Source organism: Hydra viridissima, unplaced genomic scaffold (assembly GCF_058129835.1).
Source record: "Hydra viridissima isolate aposymbiotic clone 2 unplaced genomic scaffold, HvirCarnegie_v1 scaffold_15, whole genome shotgun sequence".
Classification (NCBI taxonomy): Eukaryota; Metazoa; Cnidaria; class Hydrozoa; order Anthoathecata; family Hydridae; genus Hydra; species Hydra viridissima.
The window spans coordinates 9,172,174-9,194,091 of NW_028324314.1; the positions used below are offsets into that span (position 1 = coordinate 9,172,174).

General features: G+C 28.6%; 2 protein-coding genes across 6 annotated transcripts; one reads left to right on the plus strand and one right to left on the minus strand.

The window, feature by feature from the left end:
* Positions 1–2,805: 2,805 nt before the first annotated feature.
* On the plus strand, positions 2,806–12,991 carry LOC145193269 (GPI-anchor transamidase component PIGU-like). Of its 4 annotated transcripts, none has more exons than XM_090072663.1 (13): positions 2,806–3,228; positions 3,422–3,486; positions 4,036–4,098; positions 5,149–5,211; positions 6,922–7,025; positions 7,157–7,257; positions 7,519–7,616; positions 7,778–7,908; positions 8,313–8,456; positions 8,582–8,706; positions 8,794–8,936; positions 9,149–9,272; positions 12,795–12,991. In XM_090072663.1, the coding sequence occupies exons 1-12, from the start codon at positions 3,102–3,104 to the stop codon at positions 9,260–9,262; spliced, it is 1,278 nt and encodes a 425-aa protein (XP_089928789.1). In that variant the 5' UTR covers positions 2,806–3,101; the 3' UTR covers positions 9,263–9,272; positions 12,795–12,991. The 4 variants fall into 4 exon arrangements, 3 of the variants coding, with proteins under 3 accessions (XP_089928789.1, XP_089928790.1, XP_089928791.1); XR_016447543.1 differs by having other exon boundaries at positions 2,814–3,228; positions 8,313–8,416; XM_090072664.1 differs by lacking the exon at positions 12,795–12,991 and adding an exon at positions 11,705–11,760 and having other exon boundaries at positions 2,836–3,228.
* A 311-nt stretch (positions 12,992–13,302) lies between these two features.
* Positions 13,303–21,082, minus strand: LOC145193268 (hepatocyte growth factor activator serine protease-like). 2 transcript variants are annotated; one of them, XM_090072661.1, is made up of 8 exons: positions 20,984–21,082; positions 15,823–15,987; positions 15,486–15,668; positions 14,972–15,237; positions 14,679–14,838; positions 14,068–14,520; positions 13,764–13,983; positions 13,303–13,615 (listed from the first exon to the last, which is right to left on the minus strand). In XM_090072661.1, the coding sequence occupies exons 2-8, from the start codon at positions 15,896–15,898 to the stop codon at positions 13,462–13,464; spliced, it is 1,512 nt and encodes a 503-aa protein (XP_089928787.1). In that variant the 5' UTR covers positions 15,899–15,987; positions 20,984–21,082; the 3' UTR covers positions 13,303–13,461. The 2 variants fall into 2 exon arrangements, with proteins under 2 accessions (XP_089928787.1, XP_089928786.1); XM_090072660.1 differs by lacking the exon at positions 20,984–21,082 and adding an exon at positions 18,046–18,389.
* Between the last annotated feature and the right edge of the window lie 836 nt (positions 21,083–21,918).

Below are 21,918 nucleotides of genomic sequence, written 5' to 3' on the forward strand. Positions count from 1 at the left end.
ATTATTTTTTTTAAGGTCATAACAAAATTACCATCTAAACTCCCGGTGCAAGTTCAAAACAACATATAAATATTCCGACTTCCGACTCCTGAGCGGGTTTTGTAAAAACGACTACCGACAACCAATTTTTTGTGATAAAAACCAGATGATGTACAAATGCGGAAAAAAAAGTCAAAAAACTTGAAATGAAACAGGTGATATTAAACTTTATGTTTAATGTAGTTATTTAATTAGTGATATGTCTTCGAAAATTAAAGGTTTACAAGAATAGTTTACTACCTTACCTCTATTAACCAAGCATAGGTAAACAAGTCTGATATTAACCTAGCATAAGCATATAAGTCCGATATTTTTATTTTACACAGATCGTTGATGTAAGTTCAAAATTAAATTTGTCGAATGAAATTGGAGTGGTAAAGAAAAAGGATTTATAATCTACCTAGATTATTTTATCTAACAATCGATTCTTTTTTTTTTTTTTTTTTTATCATTGTTTTATTTAAAAAATTTTTGTCATTATGGTTAATTTTTCTTTTCTAGTAGTTCATGAATATAAGTAAAATTTTGTACAATATATCTAGAAAACTATACTTGCCATCTAAGCTTAAAATCATAAAAAAATGTTTGGAAATTGAATGCTAAAATACATCCCAATCAACAGTGGCCTATGATTATCTCAGAAAGATTTTTACATTTAACTTTAACTTATAGTTTGGTTCCCCCAAGACAGGTGCTTTTTTTTGAAAGACTCAGAAACCAAATAAAAGCTGAAAGAAAGAAAAATTCAGAACGTTAATTTTAAGTCAATCACTGATAGAATTTTCAAAAAAACAACTGCCTGTAAAGGTACAAGATAATAAAACAGTCAGTAATGTCAAGGAGAACATTAATCAAATTTTAACTAAAAAAGGTCATAATTCCTTGACATTTCCTGCTCAGGTTTTAATGATTTTTTTCTTTATGTAAGTCAATAAAAGTTGTAGATAAAGAGTTTCAATTTAAGATGGGCGTTTATATAGTCAAGTTATATAGGTATCAATATCTAAAGTAATAATCTAGTAATATTTATTATTTTGCTAAAAAAAGCATAAGTTAAGCCCACTAAACTTTTAAATAATTAGTCAAGTGCAAAATTAAAACAAGTTTTTTTTAATATGATTAAAAAACTCATCATTTTCTGCATATATATTGAGTTGATGCATAATTTTTTTAATAAATTTTATTTAAAAAAAAACAATAAAAGTATTTAAAAAATAGATGTCTTTATAATTACTCCAGAAAAAAATCATCATCAACTTCTCGAACTGCTTGGCTGACGGTCGATCTCATGGATAAAGAAGTCACGTTTCTTGGGTGCAAACCATGCTTTGATATCGGTTACAACTCATCCAAATTGTCGTAAATTTTGTTTGTATGCCAGTTTTTCAACGAACAATTAACGTGCTAAACTGTAAAAGCTGACAGCGTATGTGGGAGCAGCTCCCCTTCCTTATTGGCAATCGGTACAATGACGCAACGTTCAACATGAGGCCGGGCATTATCGTGATAAAAGACAATATGGTTCTTTTTCGTGGCCGCCATAGTTAATTTTAAACTGCCACTTACCATTTTTCTCCATAAATCGCTGCTGTGTCTCTGATGCTCATCTTCGTCATTTCACTAATAACAGGTGTCTCGATGCTCATCGTCGTCATTTCACCAATAACAATTGGTAATTTTGGAAAAACACCAGAGGACTCGCAAACATTCTTTCTTTTCACGCTTTTGAAGAGTAGCTATGATTGTAACAAATCGGTAAAAATGTGGAACTCATCCAACCAATTTCCTTACCTTTCCGAGCTTATCGGGACGACGAATGATTGTGTATTGTTTGGCATTGGAGATATGGGCTAGCATTTTTATTGTCAAGCGTTTGTCCTCTTCCACAGCCGCTAGAAGGACCTGGTCGTCAAATCCAATGGTCGTTCTCTTCCTTCTATATCTGTTTGCGAAATCGCAAACATTGCAGATGTAGAAGGAAGGAACTCCACCACACGAAGAGTTCGTTGAGATCGTGAACTGACTCGGCCGCTCTCCAACTTTTCACAAAGTGGTAACACGTGATATGGCAAATATGAGTATGGTTTTTAACACGCATCTTTATTGAATACAACAAATAGAGAATATTATTTATAAACCACACATTTAAACACCAGCGAAAAAAGCCGTAATAATTATGCATTAACCGAATTTTTTAATTAGTCCAACTATATGTTTTAAATTTGAAAAGTAAAATAAAATTAAAACGTAAATTGTGTATAGTTAGAAAAATCCTCAATTTCTCAAAATCAGTTTGGTTGGATTTAGCGCTTTTTGCAAGTGGGGTCTTAATTTCGACATTCTTAAACAAACAAGTAAACAAACAAGTAGTAAAGGACAGCTCTCGGACTTTTTCATTACAGAATTTTAGAAAACATTTTTTATTTGATATAGTGAAAGTTGGTATATAATGAAGAAATCTTGTAACTTATTTTATAACTTATTAAATCTTATAAATTATTTTGTAACTAGTTTTGTCCAACTGAAAATACTATAATTCATGTATTAACTTTATTTTTTTTCTTAAAACGTAATAAGGTAATAAACAATTGCATTTTGGTATAACCTTAAAATATAGATTAAGTAGTTTTTCTAAATTTTTTTTGCGAAAGACTACGAATTAAAAAATGAACTAGGGCGCTCTTCTGCGTTAATTGATAATGATTTTTATTTTAGATGAATAGGTATCTTTTCTAATTTTTAAATACAATTTTTAAAAAGTTTAAAAAAAAGAAGGGGGGGGGGGGGTCCAAAAGTAGAGAAGCGCCGACAAGTTTTGTGAAACAAAAGCTAATTTCTGTTAGAAATTCTCTAAGAAACTAGTGGGTTAATAAGTTAGTATTAACAACATTCGATCAAATCCTATAAAATTTTAATTTTGCCAAATTTGTGGCTTCTCAATACTTCAATAAGGGTACTAAAAACCAATTGTTAATGGAACCAAAAACGCTATATAAAGATTCAAACAACGAACACTAAATTTTATTATAAAAAAGAGTTAACAATAACAAAGTTGTAACAAAATGTCAAAAGTTTTGACTGTATTCTTGTTTGCTTTATCTCTGCGTTTGCTGTTGGTTATTTTTGGATTAAATAAATTTTTAATCAGAAGAGTTGAAGTTTCAAGCCCATTGACTTCATGGTTTCGCAGTGAGTTATTTTTTTAAGTAACTTAATTACTGGAATGTGAGTCAAATAATTTTTAAACTTTAAAAAGTTAGTAGACGACTACACTTTTTATCTCATATAATATTTTATACACTTTAACTTTGACTATACAAGTGTTTTAAGTGTAGTATTGTGTATATTATATACGAATTAAAAAATTTACCATTTTTATTAGCAAATGAGTGCATTGCTTTATCTAACTATGGTATCTCTCCCTATAGCGGTGATATATGTCACCAGGTATATTACAATTTTTTATTTTGTGATGTTATTTCAAAATTATTAATAGTTTAATGTTGTAATGTTTAACTACAAAGGAAAGAGAAAATCCTTTTTTGATTTTGAACTCATTTCAGAATTAATTGTATTGATGTAAATTTTTATTTGCTCAATTTACACAAATATTGGATAACTAAAACTTTACATTAAAATTTATACATATAGGTTAACAGTTCATAAATTACAGACAGTTTATCCCAAAATATCAAAATTCTAAAAATATATGCTAGTCCAGTATTCAATCATGTCATCAATTTTAAGAAAGAAAATCTAAGTTTGTTTTTTTTTTAGACATAGATTGCAAATTTATAAAAAATATCACTTATGAGGTGTTAACCTACTACCAAAAATACATTTGTTTGACTCATTTTTTATTATAATAAATATTCTTCAGTTTTCTGATTTAATTCTTTTAGAATAATACATTCATTTTGTTATTCTTTTTCCTAGTAACTAAATGTAAAGATGTTAGTAGTTACATTGTAAACAGTTTGTTTGCTTTATCAATAGCCACCTTTATTGATAAAGCTGTTCAGTAATTTGGGAAGCACAGCTGCACCATATTTATTTATTGTAAGTATTTTATAGAATTTCTGTCTAGGTAAGTATAATGTTTCAATCTTATGTAGCTGTAATCTATTTGTATAGTTCTTTCTTATAATAGATTTATAGTCTTGAAAAAATAAATTGAACGAATCTAAAAAATATTTAATATTATTGGCGAGGTAGTTTATAATCTTTTGGATCCGAAAGAAGCCCTTCCAACAAATGTTAGCAGAGATAAATTCTCAATTTTTGTTCATAAAAGTAAGTTACTCTTGATGAAATAATAATGGTTAAAAAGTCAAAAGAAAGGTTATTCACCCTGCAATACACAATCGAAATCCAATGCGAAAATAAAACTATGAATTTCCTCAATGTTATAATTATGAACCAAAGATTTTAGTTTAAAGTTTACAGGAAAGAAACCATTACAAGCATTCAAATTAAACCTATATTTGTATAGTTCTTAAAACATGAGTTATCTGAATTGATATTTAAATCTTACCACTGATTTCTTTTAACAAACAGTCTTAAAACTTAATTTAATTATTGAATTATTTAATTGTATTATTCATGTTATTTAGAGTTTTTATTGAAGTTAACGCATTAATATGTGTTGTAATTTAACATCATGCAAATGTTTTAAAACAATTGAATTGGAAAGTAACAAAAAGTTCATCAAAAAAAAATTGTTGTTATTTTAAAATATTTTATAATGGCCTCCAAACAGCCTGAATTTAATGTCAATCAGTTAAAAGAAAAAATAAAGGAATGCTGGGATCAAATAACCTCGGATGAATTAAAAAATCTTGTTAAATGCCAAATAGAATTATTGAAGTAATATAAAAAAATGGGGGACAATATATGTATTTTAAATGTTTGATGTCTAACACTTAAAATATATATTCATCCACCAATCCATATATACATGTAAATCCACCAATGTATATAAACATATAAATCAAAATAATACATAATAAAAAAGTTATACATAATAAAAGAATTATACATATATTTAATAGATACATTTGCTACTGCATTTATCTAAATAGCTGTTTCTGTTGAGACATTTTTTAATAGATTTTGGATATCTTAACTGGTGCTGTTGTGTTTATTGTTGGAAAACACTTTGTTGTTTCTCAGGTGAGTTTATTAATTGGTTGAATTAGTTTATAAGTTTACTATCTTTAAAAACTAATTTGATGGTTTTAAACTTTTAAAAACTGCTATTACCTTCACTTAGTTTTTCATTAAAAATATACTTTTATATTTCTGACCAATTCTATATATATATACTCTTGTCAAATTGCTTAGCTTCAGATATTGTTCAGATTTCATTTTTAAAATAATTTTAGAAGAATTTAAAAGTGAATATATTTTTTTAATTTTTAGTTGTTTTTTTTTTAAGTTTATGTAAAACTGAATACACATATCTGCTATATTTTAAAAGAAACTTTACAAATATATTACAAAAATATTTAAAACATAATATTGAATTATCATTTCCTTGATTCCTTAAAGTTTAAGTTCTGCTAATTAAAATGGTATTAGAAAATAAAATTGACCAAAAGACAGTGTTGCAATATTTTTAATTGGCAGACTTTTTATTGTTTTATTGCAAAAAGTAAAAGATTATTAAGTTTGGGAAACTAATAAAGCCTTTATACTTGTTATGCGCATGGAATTCATTTAGCAAAAATAAAAATAACCAAAATTATATGAAACCTTAAAAGAATTAAGACTTAATTGCCCTAATAGAGCATTTGAGTTATCAAAGTATTTAACTTCAGCAATTTAAGACCTGGAAGAAGAAAACCTTAAGATTCAATTCTAAAAATCCTGCAGTTGTTGCTTTAACTAAAAAACATCTCTAACAATTTGTCATAAATTGTTGAACAATGTTTCAAATGAATTAAAAATTGAAATTGATAACCACTTTAATTGAGAACCACTTTAACAACTAATTTATTTAAAATAGGAATTAGAACAAGTTAATTAAATGCAGAGTCAAAACATGATCTAGCCAATTATGGTTTAAATAAAATTATGATAATTAAAGAGATTTCAGTTTTTTAGGTAGTGAAATGTACACCTAATTTCGAAACTGTATTTCAGCATTTAAAAACTATTCAGTCTGCAATTGTTACATATTTACAATTTTATAAAATCATTTATAACTATCAGTTATCAACAGCTTCAATGGTCATTATCTGTATGTGAGCTTTAGCACATATATGCTTCTTGTTTCATCATGAATAAACCTGAAACATTTATAAAACTTACTTTGAAAAATAAGTTACGCAAATGAAATTTACATTAAGAGTAAAAGTAGTTTTTGTTAAAAATGTAATTTAATTTTACATGTCAATGAAAATTAAATTTGACATTTAAAAGTAAGTTAAGTGATTTACTTTTTGATTAAAATTTAAGTAAAAAAAACCTAATATCAACTTTTTTCAAATGTTGAAAGTGAAAGAGCTTTTAATTCTTGCAGTCATCAATTGATCATTTAAACTACTTCTAATTTATAGTTAATTCAGAAGTAGTTAAGACGATAGGACATTTGATGCATAATGCTTTTTAAAGTTTTTTTAAGTTAGTAAAAATGATAAAAATAATGTGGTCTTTAAATGATAATGCTTTTAAAATAAAAGTTTGATATTTAGTTTAAAAAAGGTTTTGCCTATTAAAATTCAGAGCTTGTTCCAAAAGCTTAAAATGCGGTTTTGAATAAGTTCAAAAGGTTTTAACAGAAATTATTAAGCTCTAGTTTTTTGTTAATGAAATCTTTTGTTTTAATGAATATTATTAGTCTGTTTATAAACTCTTTTGTTGCGTTAACTTTTAATACAGCTTCAGTATCAAGAAAAAGAGAAAGAAAGTTATGCAAGTGATGTTGCACCTTTAATTTTAAACAAAGATCAAATGAAAGATACAGCTTTAATTGCTATGTCTGTGTAAGTCTTGTTTATAGGAAATGTTTTAAGATAAATGTTATTTAAATTTTACTAGACAAAATTTTTTATGCATATATATTAATCATGTTTTTACTTGATCATTTGTTAAGAAAAATTTTTTTTTTTCAAAGCTATTTACTTCATCCTTACTCTATCATAACATGTGCTGCCCAATCAAGTTTAGTAATCAACAATTTATTTTCCATGTTGCTGCTGCTTACACTTGTTAGAGGTGTGTATTTTTGTTGTTTCAAAAATGTTGGAAACTTTCTAAAATGAATAAAACTTTAAATGATAAAAAAGTTGAATAGGAGATTCATAGTTCTAAATTTTAGTTATAGTATATAATAGTTGTATCAATCATAAAATGTCATAAATGCTTGTAAAACATTTATAAAAAAGTCTGTTTAGTGTTAAATATTCTGTAGATAAAATAATTTAACTTTGATGAATCTTTTCCAGTTTTTTTTTTTATGTTCTTTTTTTTTTTCAGGGTGGTGGTTGTTGGGAAGTATTTGTGTTGCACTTTTGACTTATTTTTCATTTTATCCAATTATCTTGTTGGCTCCTTTAATCTTAAATGCATATGATGTGAGTTGTTACATTTGGAACATAAGCTCTTTTCCAAAATAATCTAAAAAATTCTTACTTGAATATTCACATAAAATGTTAAAAAAGTTTTTTACATTCTCAAAATTTATACACAACCATATATTTATTTTCTTTATTTTTTTAAATTTTTTTCCTTTTAGACATCATTTTGCAAAAAGGTTTCTATTTGCAAGTGTTTATTTGGATTTGCAGTGTCATTTGTTTCTTTGTTGACATGCTCTTATATGGTTTATGGTTCATGGGATTTCTTATCATCTGTTTATGGTTTTATGTTAGTTTCTGTTATTTTATTGTTTAAGCTTTGTTAAAGACATCATTTAGTCACTGAAATAAAATAATAGTAATTTCTACAAAGTCAGCAAAAACCTTCTACCTTATAAATGTCTACTTTCAGCCGATGTAAACATGATTGCTGAATGATATATAAAGTCTTTAAGCAAGAAAATAGATTTATTTTGTTAAGATATAAACAATTTTACATATTTCTATGAGTTAGAACAGTGGTGCTTCACTGATGATCTGATTTCGATTAAACATACTTCAGTTAAGTTATAATCCCAAAAAAAATGTATGATCAAGATTAGTAATTTTGATCATTAGTTTATTATGAGTTACAACTTGAATGGTTTTACTCATTGATTAGTATTTTTTTTTGTTTTGTTTTGTTTGTTCTAGGCTATTTGTTGTTGATCTTACTCCAAATATGGGTTTGACTTGGTACTTTTTCTTGGAAATGTTTGACCATTTCAAGTTGTTTTTTCTCTGCATTTATCAAATGAGTGCGTTCGTTTTTATGATTCCAATAGCAGTAATTTTCAGGTCACTTTGTTTCTGGTGTTTTTTAACGTTTTGATGTTAAAAGTAGAAGTCTGTATTTGGTTATATCATTAATTTATTATAAATGATTCTTTTCTTCTACTCCAATCTTAAAATATTTTTTTTAGAAAATACCCTATATTGATGTGCTATTGTTTATTTTCACTTGTATCATTGTTCAAATCATACCCCAACTTTGGTGATTTATCTGTACCCATGGCTATGCTGCCATTCTGGTGGTACATTTATCGATGTATGTTTTTTGATTGCAACATGCTATCAAAATATTTTTAGTTTTATTGATTTTTTCATAGTTTAGCTTTATTTAATAATTTTTTAGATACTCGTAATGTTTTATTTATTGCTGCAATTTTTATCGTGACATCAGTGCTTGCACCCTGCATGTGGTATTTATGGATATATGCTGGAAGCGGCAACGGCAATTTCTTTTATGCTATCACTCTTCTGTATAATTCAGCTCAGGTAAGAAGAATCCTTCAGTTCGATGCTTTCTATACGTGATTGTTGCACGGGTTTAAAGTATTTATCAAAGTGCAACGCTGAGTACAACATTTAAAAAAAAAAAAAAAAAAAAAAAAAAAAAAATGTGGTTAACGGTTTTTGATAGTAAAAATTGCAAAAGAAAGTAAATAGATTGTTGCAGGATTGCTAAAGATGTTTTATTTCACTTTTAGATATTTTTGACTTCTGACGTTTTATATGCTTTCTTGCGACGTGAATATCACTTATTACACGGGATGAAGCCAATGACAAGTACGGGGCAAGAAGGAGTTGTGATTATGAAATGATTTATTTGAAGTACGCTTTTTGTTTAATCTCGAATTTTTTTTTATCTTTATCATCTCCGTTTTTATTTGAGCTTATTATTATTGATTAGATTTAAAAAGATATTCAAACAAAACAAGTTCAACTTTCGGATTTAATACTTTCTGTACGCAAATTTACTTGCTATCGTTTACTTGCTATCGTTTACTTGCTATCGTTTACTTGCTATCGTTTTCTTGCTATCGTTTACTTGCTATCGTTTACTTGCTATTGTTTACTTGCTATCGTTTACTTGCTATCGTTTACTTGCTATCGTTTTCTTGCTATCGTTTACTTGCTATCGTTTACTTGCTATCGTGGCTTAGATTCAGTCAGTATTCTTTACTGTTGTTAAAAAACTCCAAGTTTTCAGACCAGAATTGATATTCTGTGATCGTGTAATAACAATAAGAATTATTAGTACAAACCATTACAAAACAGCTTATGAAAGTTGTGGTTCTTACTTACGACCTTAATGTTAACATAATTATATTAACATATGTTAAATGCTTTGACTTTCGGAATAAATATTTACTTTCGAAATAAGTATTAAATATATTGATACCTGAAAGGCAAAAGGCCCTAAGTGACATTTTCAAAATTTTTTAGGAGAGCGAAAAAACTGCGCATCTCTATTCAAAAAGGTTTTATGGAAAATCTATTTCACCTATTTATTAATCTGCCTTTATAACAAGTTGGCAAAAAAAATCATTTTCACCAAAAGTGTCACTTAGGGCCTATTGTTTTTCAGGTATCGATATATTAAATATTCACATATAGATAAGCATCGGTGTTTGGTTATTTGGTTTTTAAAGAATGATAAGGGTCAGTTTCCTCTCATCCGTTTAGCTACGGGAACGGGAAAAGGATGTGAAAATTAATCACGTGAGCATGGTCAGTTTGTAATATAATCTTTCTGCAGCTTAGTTTTTCCCATCATATCTGTCTTAGGAAAAAGTTAATTTCAAATCAACTTTTTCCCGTGAAAAAGCAAATAGCGAAACGAGCCGCCAATCACCTTGCTACCATTTTCGAAAAATTAAAACAAATATATTTTATATACCGAGTTATTTTTACATTCAATATTTTTATACCAATATTAACACACATTTAAAGTAAACAATCTAATACTTCAAAAATAAAAATAGATAAAATTACTAAAAAAAGTATTTATATTTACACACACATACACACAAGCATGCACATATGTATGTGTGTGTGTGTGTGTGTGTGTGTGTGTGTGTGTGTGTGTATGTGTGTGTGTGTGTGTGTGTATATATATATATACATTTGTGTGTATAAATAAATATAATTAATTCCCTCACTGCTTTTGCATCACGAGTATAATTATTTGAGCCTAATGGTTTTTGTAAAAGTGTTATTCCTTGGTAATCCAAAACATTACTTCGCCATTCACCAGCTTGCAAACCATAGGATGTTTCATAATCAACAAATTTTGAAGGGCAATATTTTGATTTAATGGTTCAAACTGACGACTATGCATAAGGTAGTTATGCAGAGCAGTGGCAGCTTTAGTCACGTTAATTACAATACTTTCTTTTGCAAAAATTGGTTTGCGAAAAAATTTTGCATCTTGATACCAAAATACCAAAAGCATTTTCTATTGTTCTTCGTGCCACGTGACAATCTGTAGTTATATATTCTTTCCTTCAAAGATAATATTTCTTTAGGGTGTGGCTTCATTAAATAGTTTTTGAGAGAAAATGCCTCGTCTCCAATTAGAATATATGGCAGTTTTATACTTGATCCAGTTGGTTCATAAGGTTTTGGGATATGTAATAATTTTGATTCGAAAGCAATTCCCATTTTACTATTTCCGAATACGCCACCATCACTGTTCCTACCACAATCACCAATGTCAACAGGTGTGAATTCATAATTTGCATCACAAAAAGCCATCAAAACAATAGATTGAGATTTTTTATAATAAAGTGAAACGAGCCTGATATTGAAAGGGCTTGCATAGCTATGGGTACCACCTATAGCCCCTATGCAATTGGAGAAGATACATTTCTTCTCGAACTCGCTTGCTATAGATCTCCATTCATTTTCGCTTTTTTTATAGCTAATATATTCATTAGCCAGCAAAATTGTCTATATAGCAATAAAGGTTTCGTTCATTATTTTTCCTACGGAAGTCGGACTTATTCAAAACATATCAGTTAGGTCTATTTTCGCGTCTGAGGAAAGATTTTGTAATCGCTGGTGCAATTAGACTTAACAAATGTTCATTATTTACAGGTGGCATTCTAAAAAGCTTAAAAAAGCATTCGTGATCGAAAAGTTGTATATCTTTTATAAATAAATTAGATGCTCCTTTTGTTTTTTCTTTCTCTAAAAAACTTTCTGACCAACATACTTTTTTTATACTTTGCCTTCTTTGATTTTTTTTTCCCATCCCGTAGTTAAACGGATGAATGGAAACTGACCCTAACGAATGAAGTTCCAAGTAGACACCGGACTTTGGTTTTTCGATTTTTTACGAATAGTAACAATTAAAATAAAATTTTTTGTAAAAAACTTATTTTAAAAAAATTTAATTTTCTGAAGTTTATTAAAATAGAACTTTTAATGTGTTTAAAACAGCCAGTTTATCGGTGTGACATGTTTACATTCTCACGTAAAATTGTTAAAATTTATTTTAATCGAAGTATATATCGGCTGTAGTCGAATAGCAGCTCTGCGCAATGTCTTGAAACAAAATAAGAAACTTTTCGAGGTATCGCAATTTTTTCTGAAATTCTGTAAATTTGCATGTCGAAATATAAAAATTATTTTAAAGTTATTTTAAATAACTGATACAAATTTTTTTTATTTTAATCGTTATTAATCGTAAAAAATCGAAAAACTATAGTCCGGTGTCGATTTAGAAAGTTGGTATTACCAACTTTCTAAATCATTTAAAAAAAAAGCGAGTTTTCATTTATATTCTAACCGCAAGGTAATATATCTTCAAGCCAAGAAGTTTTTGATAGAGCCGCACCGTTTAAAAAAACGCTGTTAATTCTTGCGGATTTAAAGACAAATTTGCTTTCATTCAAAACACTCCAAAATGTATTGCAGGATCTCGAAAACGAAACGCAATTTCGTTTGAGCCTCCGTATTCAATGAATGTTAGACAAACGTTGCAAAGATATTTTCGGGTTTTATTGATACGTTTTTCTCTAAAGGCCGTAAATTTCATAAACGTAAAGGTTAGATATACCTTCCAAGCATCAAGAAAATTTTTACTGCTCATAATAAAAGTATACTATCTAATACTATTGACTATAATAGTCAATTATGCAATTATGTTTGTAATTTCGTTACGGTTTTATTTTTGTTTTACATTTGATGACTGATGATTGCCTCAAGGCATGAAACATTAAGTACCATACATAGTTGTAATTTCTTCATTTTATATATATATATATGCACACTTCCTACATCTTTATTGATCTTTATTAGATTTTTTAAAACATTGATTAATAAAGCATAATTTTTTATTTTTTTTAGTGTCTTCTCTACTTACAAGAAATATACATAAAATGAGCTTGAAACTAAAGTCAGCTTTGTTGGTATTTGTTAGCATTTAAAAAACAAAAGAAATCACAAAGCTAACAAACACAGTTCTTTTTTTCTGTTATTTACCAGAATCATGTACGAATATTTTGTTACGTATCTATGAAAAGCATGAAATATGTTCATAAAAATATTTTTTTTTTGTGATAAAGTATTAATGAATCATAAATTATAGATCATTACTCAGCCATCGCTTTTGACGCCTGTTACTTGCGTCAGTGTTGAATGTTTAACGTCGTTTTAATTGAACTAAAATGAAAAATGAGAAAAAAGGGACAATGAAACCCAAGATTGCATGGTAACTGTAAGTTAAAACCTGTTAAGTTAATGACACTATCTACTGCTCGTATTATCTTGCAGTATGTCGCAGAGTATAACTGAAACCCCATGTTAATTTTTTAAAAATGAAACCTGGCTAACGAAGTCAATTCTATGGATATTATGCTTCGATTTCTTCGTTTCTTTTTTTTTTTTTTTTTTTTTTTTTTTCTTTCATCATAGTACAAGTTATTATTGACAAATCCCTAGGTAAATAAAAAAAAAAACGTAACACTTTGATTTGCAACTTTTTCTTTTCTCTGCTTCTAATTCCAAAAATAATTTAATCTTTTAAATGCAGAGTATCGTGCATATCAGGATATTTTATGACCGATTTCATCCAATCTTGTACAGTTTTGATATGAGTGTAAACACCATACATATTGGTCTGGCCACAACCGACTTTTGCTCCCCAACTAGTTATACCAGTGAGTATCCTACAGAGAAAGGTAAAAGTTATTGAAAGCTTTAAGTGTAAATAGTTTTATTTTAATGTGACATAAAGTGTCATTAAGTTAAATTTTAATATGACATAGAGTAGTTATGTCATTAAGTTAAGTTTAAGAAAGTAGAAACGCGCTTTACCATTGTCCGTCACTCTGGCACATTAAAGGTCCTCCGCTATCACCTAAGCATGTATCTGGAATTCCGGATTCATCTCCTGCGCAAATCATGTTGTTTGTCAACGCTTCTCCATATATGGATTTGCATTCTGAGTTCCCTCGAAGTTTGACCATCCCATGGCGCAAAACTGTGCTATAAGGAGCTTGTTTCACAGTCCCGTCGTTCCATAGCTTTCCCCATCCTGCAAAATCAAATAACCGCTTTGTTATTTTTCAGAAAAGTTGTTTAAAAAAAAATTTACATTCTTTTTCTTAAAATAACTTACCGGCAATAAAACACTGGTCTCCTTCCAAAAATTCGTGGTTATTCAAAATGCAAATGGATTCCACGTACTGATTTATAATTGCGGGTCTCTTCAATTTCAGCATTGCCACATCGTTATTAAACATTTTTTCTGTTTTATATTGAGGATGAACATATACATCACTAACAGATAATTCTTGAGTTTGCGATGACTTGGTATTTCGTTCGTGTGCACCAAGCCTAATTAGAATATCATTTTTGCTTAGCACATCTGCTACACAATGTGCCGCAGTTGCAATCCACTCAGAACCAATAAGTACCCCTCCACACGATGGATCAAAAAATCCATCTGTTTTCTGCAATAAAATCATGGCCATCCAAGGCCATTCACCGGGATCAGATTTTGTCCCACCAATCACCCGAGCGAGGCTTGAATGTCGATTAATTTTGCTCCTTCCACAAGTCATTTGATTCTCTATAAAAAACTTTTTGGCTGTGACATCTGTGTTAATAAATATCATATAATTGTTAAATTGCAAACCTATTGTTTTTGAACTCATTTTATTTTATTTTGATACAGTAATATATATTTTTTAACTTACTTTACTACAGTTTAATAAGCTAATTGAATACCTGGTCCATATGTTGGTATAGGTGGAGGTGGTTGGCTGGATTGTGGAACTGAATTTATCGGCCACGAGTAACATCCTTTTCCGTTGAATGAATATAAATGAATATCGTCAATCGCTATATCACCATAAAAACTGTACGACGTTTTCCCCTGGAATATTATCTAAAAAAACACGAAATAACATTTAAAATCAAATTTATATAACGGTTCCATGCAGCAACAAATTAATTTGCTAACCAAATGTGTAACAGCATATATCTAAAGTTTAGTTTATGTGAAGTAAAAAAAAAATTACTTTGAAAGGACTCAACGGAGTATCCAACGCAAACCTTCCGTGGCTCCAGTCTTGATTAATTTGCTTGCCTTTTAATTGAAACATTACTACCTCTCGACCTTTTTCTTGTAAAAGCACTGCAAGTTCACCCATTGTGTGACCACGCATATGAAAAAAAAATTCGACGCATATTTTTTTATCTTGAATATCATTGTCAATTAGAAATGTTTGAAGACGCGCTATATCTCCATTTAGTCGCTTAGAACTCTCAACATACATGTAATTCCCTAAAATATAACTTAATTTTTATATTAGTGTGGGTCAAAACTGTTTCCTTTTAAGAGACACAATCTTGAAAGCAACCTGCAATCACACAGAGAGTACTCTCTTGAGAAGGCAATTTTAAAATAATAATCTTTTTTTAAAATAGTTAATAATTTTTTTAAAATGATGTAAAATTTATGACAACTATCAAGTTTTTGAACTTTTTAAGTTATTAAACTTAGTAAAGTTAAATAGCGGATATTATTATTACCTTTACCATTCTTTCCAGGCGTGTTGTCTCCTTCTGGTCCAGTATTTGGAGATGGTGTTGTTGAATTTCCTTTAATCCAATTAAAAGTTGCTAATTCATCATTTTCGTATCCAGGACATTCTGTCTCAAAATCACAACTTGCTGATTCGAGTGTATGTAAAGCGAGAGGCGGGCGAAAAATAACTAAAATGCAAGAAAAAAACTTCTAAACTGACTGTAGCATAACCAGGAACAAAGTAAACTGCGATGTTTAAAAAAAAAAGCTCCTTGCAACGAGCATTTGTTCAAATCTATTTGATCTTTAATTAAATTTGATTTAATCAAATGAAACACTTACCGTTAAGTTGAGCAGATGTCAAAATATTCATAATCACCAAGATTCTAATCACATGTTTCGGTCTCATGTTCGTCATTTTCGTTTTTATTTCTTCGTTTTTATTTATGTGTTAATAAATAAATTACAGTTGATGCTCTGCACCAATCTGTTTGGCAATTTGAATGTCTAAAAGGAGGACAGGAAAAAAAACGCAATAAGATATCTACTCGCTTATTTACTTTCAAAATAAGAACTTTGTATCCCGCTCTTTCAGCCGAAACCGCTCATATTTTCAAATTCGAATTTGATACCTTTTATCTTTAGCACGCGCTAATCCATTACCCTACTCAAACAAGACTTTTTCTTTCATAAATAAATGGCGAGGAGACAAAGAGGTTCACAGGTGTAAATAAACAGCTCATTGTTACCATTTTTAATATAAACATATTTTCGCTGAGCAATAATGCGGGAAAAGTCTTTTTTTATTCGTAAACAAGTTTTGAAAATTTATCATGAATTACTATGATTTTTATTTCAAAACTCTATTACGTAATTTTTTTTTTGCGTTGCACGATACTATTCAGTCAATCAAATCATCCACGTCAAATAAAGTGTAACTGATTTGAAAAATCAATGAATGCAATGCCATTAGGACATGCTAGAACCGATATTTTATACATTTAGGTTACATAGTACCATATGAAATTAAGAAATGTCGATCATCTTCAAATAAAATATATACTATCTACGCAACTGCTTAATTCTTAGAAGCAAGCGAACGTATTAATAATAACCGAGTTAAAAGCAGTGAATTTTTTATCTGGCAGCTTGTTAAGATATCAACATTTTGTGTTTATTTTTTAGTATTCATTTGCACACTTCAAAAAAATAATGCTGATAAGAAAAACACTTTTGGAACTACGTTTTAAACAAGGAAATGACGTAAATTATGAACTGTTTTAACGTAAAGAGAGACATCACTACCTTGTTCCAAATATGTCTAAAGATAGTAACTTTTGAACCTTTTAATAATTAATTTTACGAAAATAAAAATTTTTTTATAAGAGCATTACTAAACTACTCAAATTAAATAAATATTCATGATGTTTGTAAAACCCAGTAAGAAATGTAAAAAAAATGTGAAATATTTAAGTCATTAAAGAAATTTTGCGAATTGCTTAAACTTTAAAAAGCTATTGTTTTAACATTATTCCCAAAACGAGCATTTTTACTTCCAAAAAGACAACTCTTTACTTATCTAAACAGTGCTTCAACCTTAAACAGATCATAGAATTTTTCGTGGTAAAATTCTTGTAATTAACTGCTTTTAGATTGGTACTGTTACAAAATTTTAGGCTGAGTACAAAACTTTCAAACGCATCTTTTAGTCTCCGAAGAACTTTAACTGATAATTTAAGAAAGATATTTTTTTAAAGAGATGAACCAAAGGCTTTCATCTTTACTGTTAAAACTTTTTTTTTACGAATTTATTACAACTTGCTGTTTTTTTTTTTTACAAATTTATTACAACTTGCTGTTTTTTTTTTTTACGAATTTATTACAACTTGCTGTTTTTCAAACAATTTATTTCATGAACTTGCAGTCTTAGACTTTTTGATGTACAATTTTTTTTTTTATTTCAAATCTAATTAACAATTTTAAAAAGCCTTCGAAGCGTAGAGATATTTTAATTAGATTGGATAGTACTCAAAAAATAAGAGACACTTCAAAAGGAAGAATTATTTTTGATAAATTCTTGAAAGAATAAACTGTTCCATATTCTATTAGTAGCCTTAGGAGTTATAAAGAAATGGGTTCTGAATAATGTCATTTTGAATAGAAGTGGACAAAACGAGCTATCTAGCATTATGAATCATCACTAAATTGTAAAATATCGTTGTCTTCGGTTTATTAAGGCCACTCTACGACTAAAATTATAGTCGCAGAGTAGATAGGCTATATACACCACGCTTTTAAAAATTTATTAAACGAAAACTACAAAATTTTATTTTTAAACGTTCAAAAATCTTTTAGTTGCAACATTCTTACACTTAAAATAATCACTACAACTCTCATAAAGACAAGCTGTTGGTAGACGTGATAATATTTGCGGAGAAATTTTACAATAAATATTGACAATCTATTTAGATGTAGACTCTTTTTGAAGTAAGTATGCTTCTTAGAGCTTTAATGAGACAGAAAATTCTTCTCGGTGAGAAAATAAAGAAATCTCTTAGTACTTACCTTTTCGTTGCAATATATCTTTTTGTATTCCTAGACGTGGAAGCATGATAACAGTATTTTAAAAATGTTAATAAGGAATGTCAAATAAGCAAAAACTTTTTTTACGCTTTATATTGTGGTGCTTCAGCAACTATTTTCGTGTGCAACATAAAGTTAGCTTCTTAAAAGGTTAATCTTAATGTTCTTTTTCTTCTTCTTTCTTTGTTTACAGATCATAAATTTTTCTTGTTTTTTTTACTTAATTGTAAGTTAATTTCTCATGTTGCTTGGAATGAAGTTCTAGCTTTTCGTTTGTTGGACGCTGGAATTTTGCAGCTGTGTCTTGATATAAAAATATCCAAAATAAAAATCTGTATTTGCTTTTGACGTTTGCATTAAAGCAGTTACAAAATATACAATTATTTAAAGCTGTATTTGATCAAAAATTTTTCTTCGTTACGTTGGAAACGTACAATAATGCGTTTATACAAACTTAAGCATTGATTCACACTTAAAAAAATTTGTAATTAATTACATCGGTAATATGGTTGATTCGAAGATACTTACTCGTAAAGAGAATCAAATAAACAAATTTAGTTAAGAAAATGTATTTTGCATGACGAAAAGTCTATAAGAAGATCTATGTTAAAATGCGAGAAGACTATAAGAAGATCTTTGTTTTTTGACGTATTTTTCTAGCAACCCAAATGTTATGTCATAAGAACAAGCAAGCATTTCGATTTAGCTCATTATTTTAGAAACTTATCCAATTCATAAATTAAAATGAAAAAGAAGTTTCTTGGTGCAATTAAAAACACATCTCGTTTTAACAGTCGCTTTGGGTTTTTTTCTGTCACCATTGCCAATATCATTAAAAATAAAGAGAAAAAGTAAAAAGAAAAAAAAAGCAGTTTGTGTAAACCGGCGATTATTTTAAAACCAAACAAAAACATAATAATCACTAACAGACAATTGTTCGTCTGTTCGGAATTTTTCGATTAATCGGCGATCTTAATTAAAAATTAAGAACTTCTAAATGCAATTAATAGCTTGCTCAATGTTCTTTGAGCAACATAAATTTTAAATTTAAACGATTTTTTTTTATTTGCTTCAACATTCTAAGAATTTTAATGAGTTTGATTGCAATTTTAATCTCTCGTTTTTCAAGCTTTATATTTAGAATGTTGCAACTTTAATGTCTCGTTGTTATTTATTAGCGGATATTTAGAAAATTTTGATTGCTTTAGCAGTCGTGAATCACTTTTAAAAACTTTTTGATTGGCTATTGCGCTTTTTCTTCTGTACTTAAACGCTGTACAAAACAGTCTACGTTGTTGAAACATTTTGATGAAATGATTAATTGGCTAAAACGACACAAGCGGTCAATTTGCATAAATCTGTTACTTTTTTTTAAAAAAAAACTTACAGCGCTGTAAATTGTAGGTAAGGGCGGTAAAATTCCGACAAATTTATTACGGCGTTTTTTTCAGGTACATTTTCAGGAGGGCATTACTCCTTCCTTCTCTTACCAGTTTTAATCTTCGTCTCATCTACCTCTTTCTAGCGAAAGTTACTTCTTTCTTGTTTAAAGTTTACTCAAAGTACCATAAAAAGAGAACCGATAAACACTATTTGTTCTCACTAAGTGAACCAATTTAATCAAATTTTTTAATCGGTATGAAAAGGGTATTAAACTTATTTCATTTCCTTCCATTCATTCTTTTATTTGGATCAATCAGCATGTCTGCTGATAGAATCACGAAGTCTTCTAGCGCTACCTATGAAAGTCCATATCTACTAACAAGCTAATACACAAATATACTTTTTTTAACATTTAAGCAGCAAAAAATGCTATTGTTCCCATTACCACCTTCCTCTTGATCAAAACTTCGAACTTTTATCATTAGCAATTACTTGTTTTCACTTTTTTTTGTAAAATGATTTTCCTTACATCTAAGTTAGTGTTAAGAATTTTTACTGAATTTTTGCCAATATTTTTCCTAAGTAGAAATATTTCTAAAGAAATACGTTATGATGCCTTTTGATGCAGAATGATGGCCACCTCACATTTTCTACATATTCTAATTGTTTTGTTTGTTTTTTTGCTTTTTTTGTGACATTTAAAAGTTCTGAATATCTACTTGACATTTCTGTAACAGCCTTACAATGCATTAACGTTTTTGGCAGCATTCCTCAACATCCAACTGAGGAATGTCTTGAAAAAACTAAAGAGCTACTAATACATATACATGCAATAAAAGACCCCAGCGAGTGATTATCATGAAATCACTAAAAGCAAGTGGTTATTTTTTTTTACAATTTTTTTTAAAAAATCTAAAAAACTCTTTTTTTTAAGAGTTTAGATACTAGTTTCTGTTTCTGTATTTGCAAACCTTTTTAAAACCTGTACTTCAGCGCCTCCCTCCCAAAAACTCTTGAATGACGATTCCCCCCCTCCCCTCCTTATCCCCAATCTTCTTTACCCGGATGAAATTCGAGAACTAGAGAAGTTTATCTTCGGCAACATTCACTGCCATTGAAAATCGGTAGCATCTGCTTATTATTGATGCATTATATGGAAGGTTTATTTAACGGTTTCAGCAAGACGTCTAAAGGTTGTTTAATTCCTTGAAAACAGTGTGAATGATTTTCAGCAAATTATTAAGTTTCCACATCCAAATTTTTTTCATTTGGGTATCTGGATTATCAATAATTAATCTCAGCTTTCTTGGAAAGTTAAAAGTTTTTTGAGAATGTTTCCAAATCATTTGTAACAAAAAGCTGTATAAACTAAACATCGTTTTCTTTTTTAAACTTCTTTGTCAGTAATTTAAAATGAATCGATTTTAAAATAATTTATATATTTAGATATAAGTCAAAGCCCCAATATTGTTATATCTAAATATTGTTATTTAGATATAACAATATTCCAGAAAAATAATCACGATAACTCACATACCTTATGTCATTTTGTTTTAAGACGTTGAGGAGAATTTGCCATTCAATTTAAACCATTTAAAAACTTATTTTTCAAAAATAACAAACTATGTATGGAAAAAATAACAAATCATGTAATGGATAAAATAACAAACCATGTAATAGATAAAATGATACTTCACATACAAATTATAATGAATAACTTGTCACACCAAAAACATTCGCTGTTTTAAACGCATAACGAGTTCTATTTAAATAAACTTCAGAAAATTTGTTTTATCTTAAAAGAGTTTTTATTTATTCGTTATTATTCGTTGCTAACAGAAGTTTTTATTTATTCCGAAAACTAATCGAAAAACTAAGCAATGATGCTTATTGTAACCTATTGTAACTTTAATATTGTCAATTAGTAAAAAAAACAAGCAATCTCCTTTCCATTTGATATCCAAAGAGGTATTAGCCAATAATAAAGAAAGGCTTGAAGGCGAGGTCTTCAAATCTTTCTAAAAACGTCATAATCGTTTACTACCTTTGTTTTAATTTTACAAAATTTAGTCCAATTCAATCTACAAATTAAAAACTTAATTATGTAATAAAAGATGCTATTTTTCAAAATTAGCAACTCTAAATACCTTAAGCCAACACTCAAACTTATGTCATCAGAAAAAAATAAATTCTTGTGACCAGTGTATTATTAGTATGTAAATGTTTAATGAATATTTCTTAAGTGTCACAATGACTAAGAAATCTTTTTGCCCGGCAATAATCCGATGTTCCGAATGATTCCGAATGATTCCAATGATCCGAATAGTTTTAAAAGTTTAGAATACCTTTTTTAAAATAATATTAAGTTCAGTTGATTGTAATCTGTGGCTGATTGGTTTTTTTGAAGCATCAACAGAACTTTTCCTACGGGTTGTGTTTACCCTTAAATTTTGATAATAAAAAGTTTAAAAA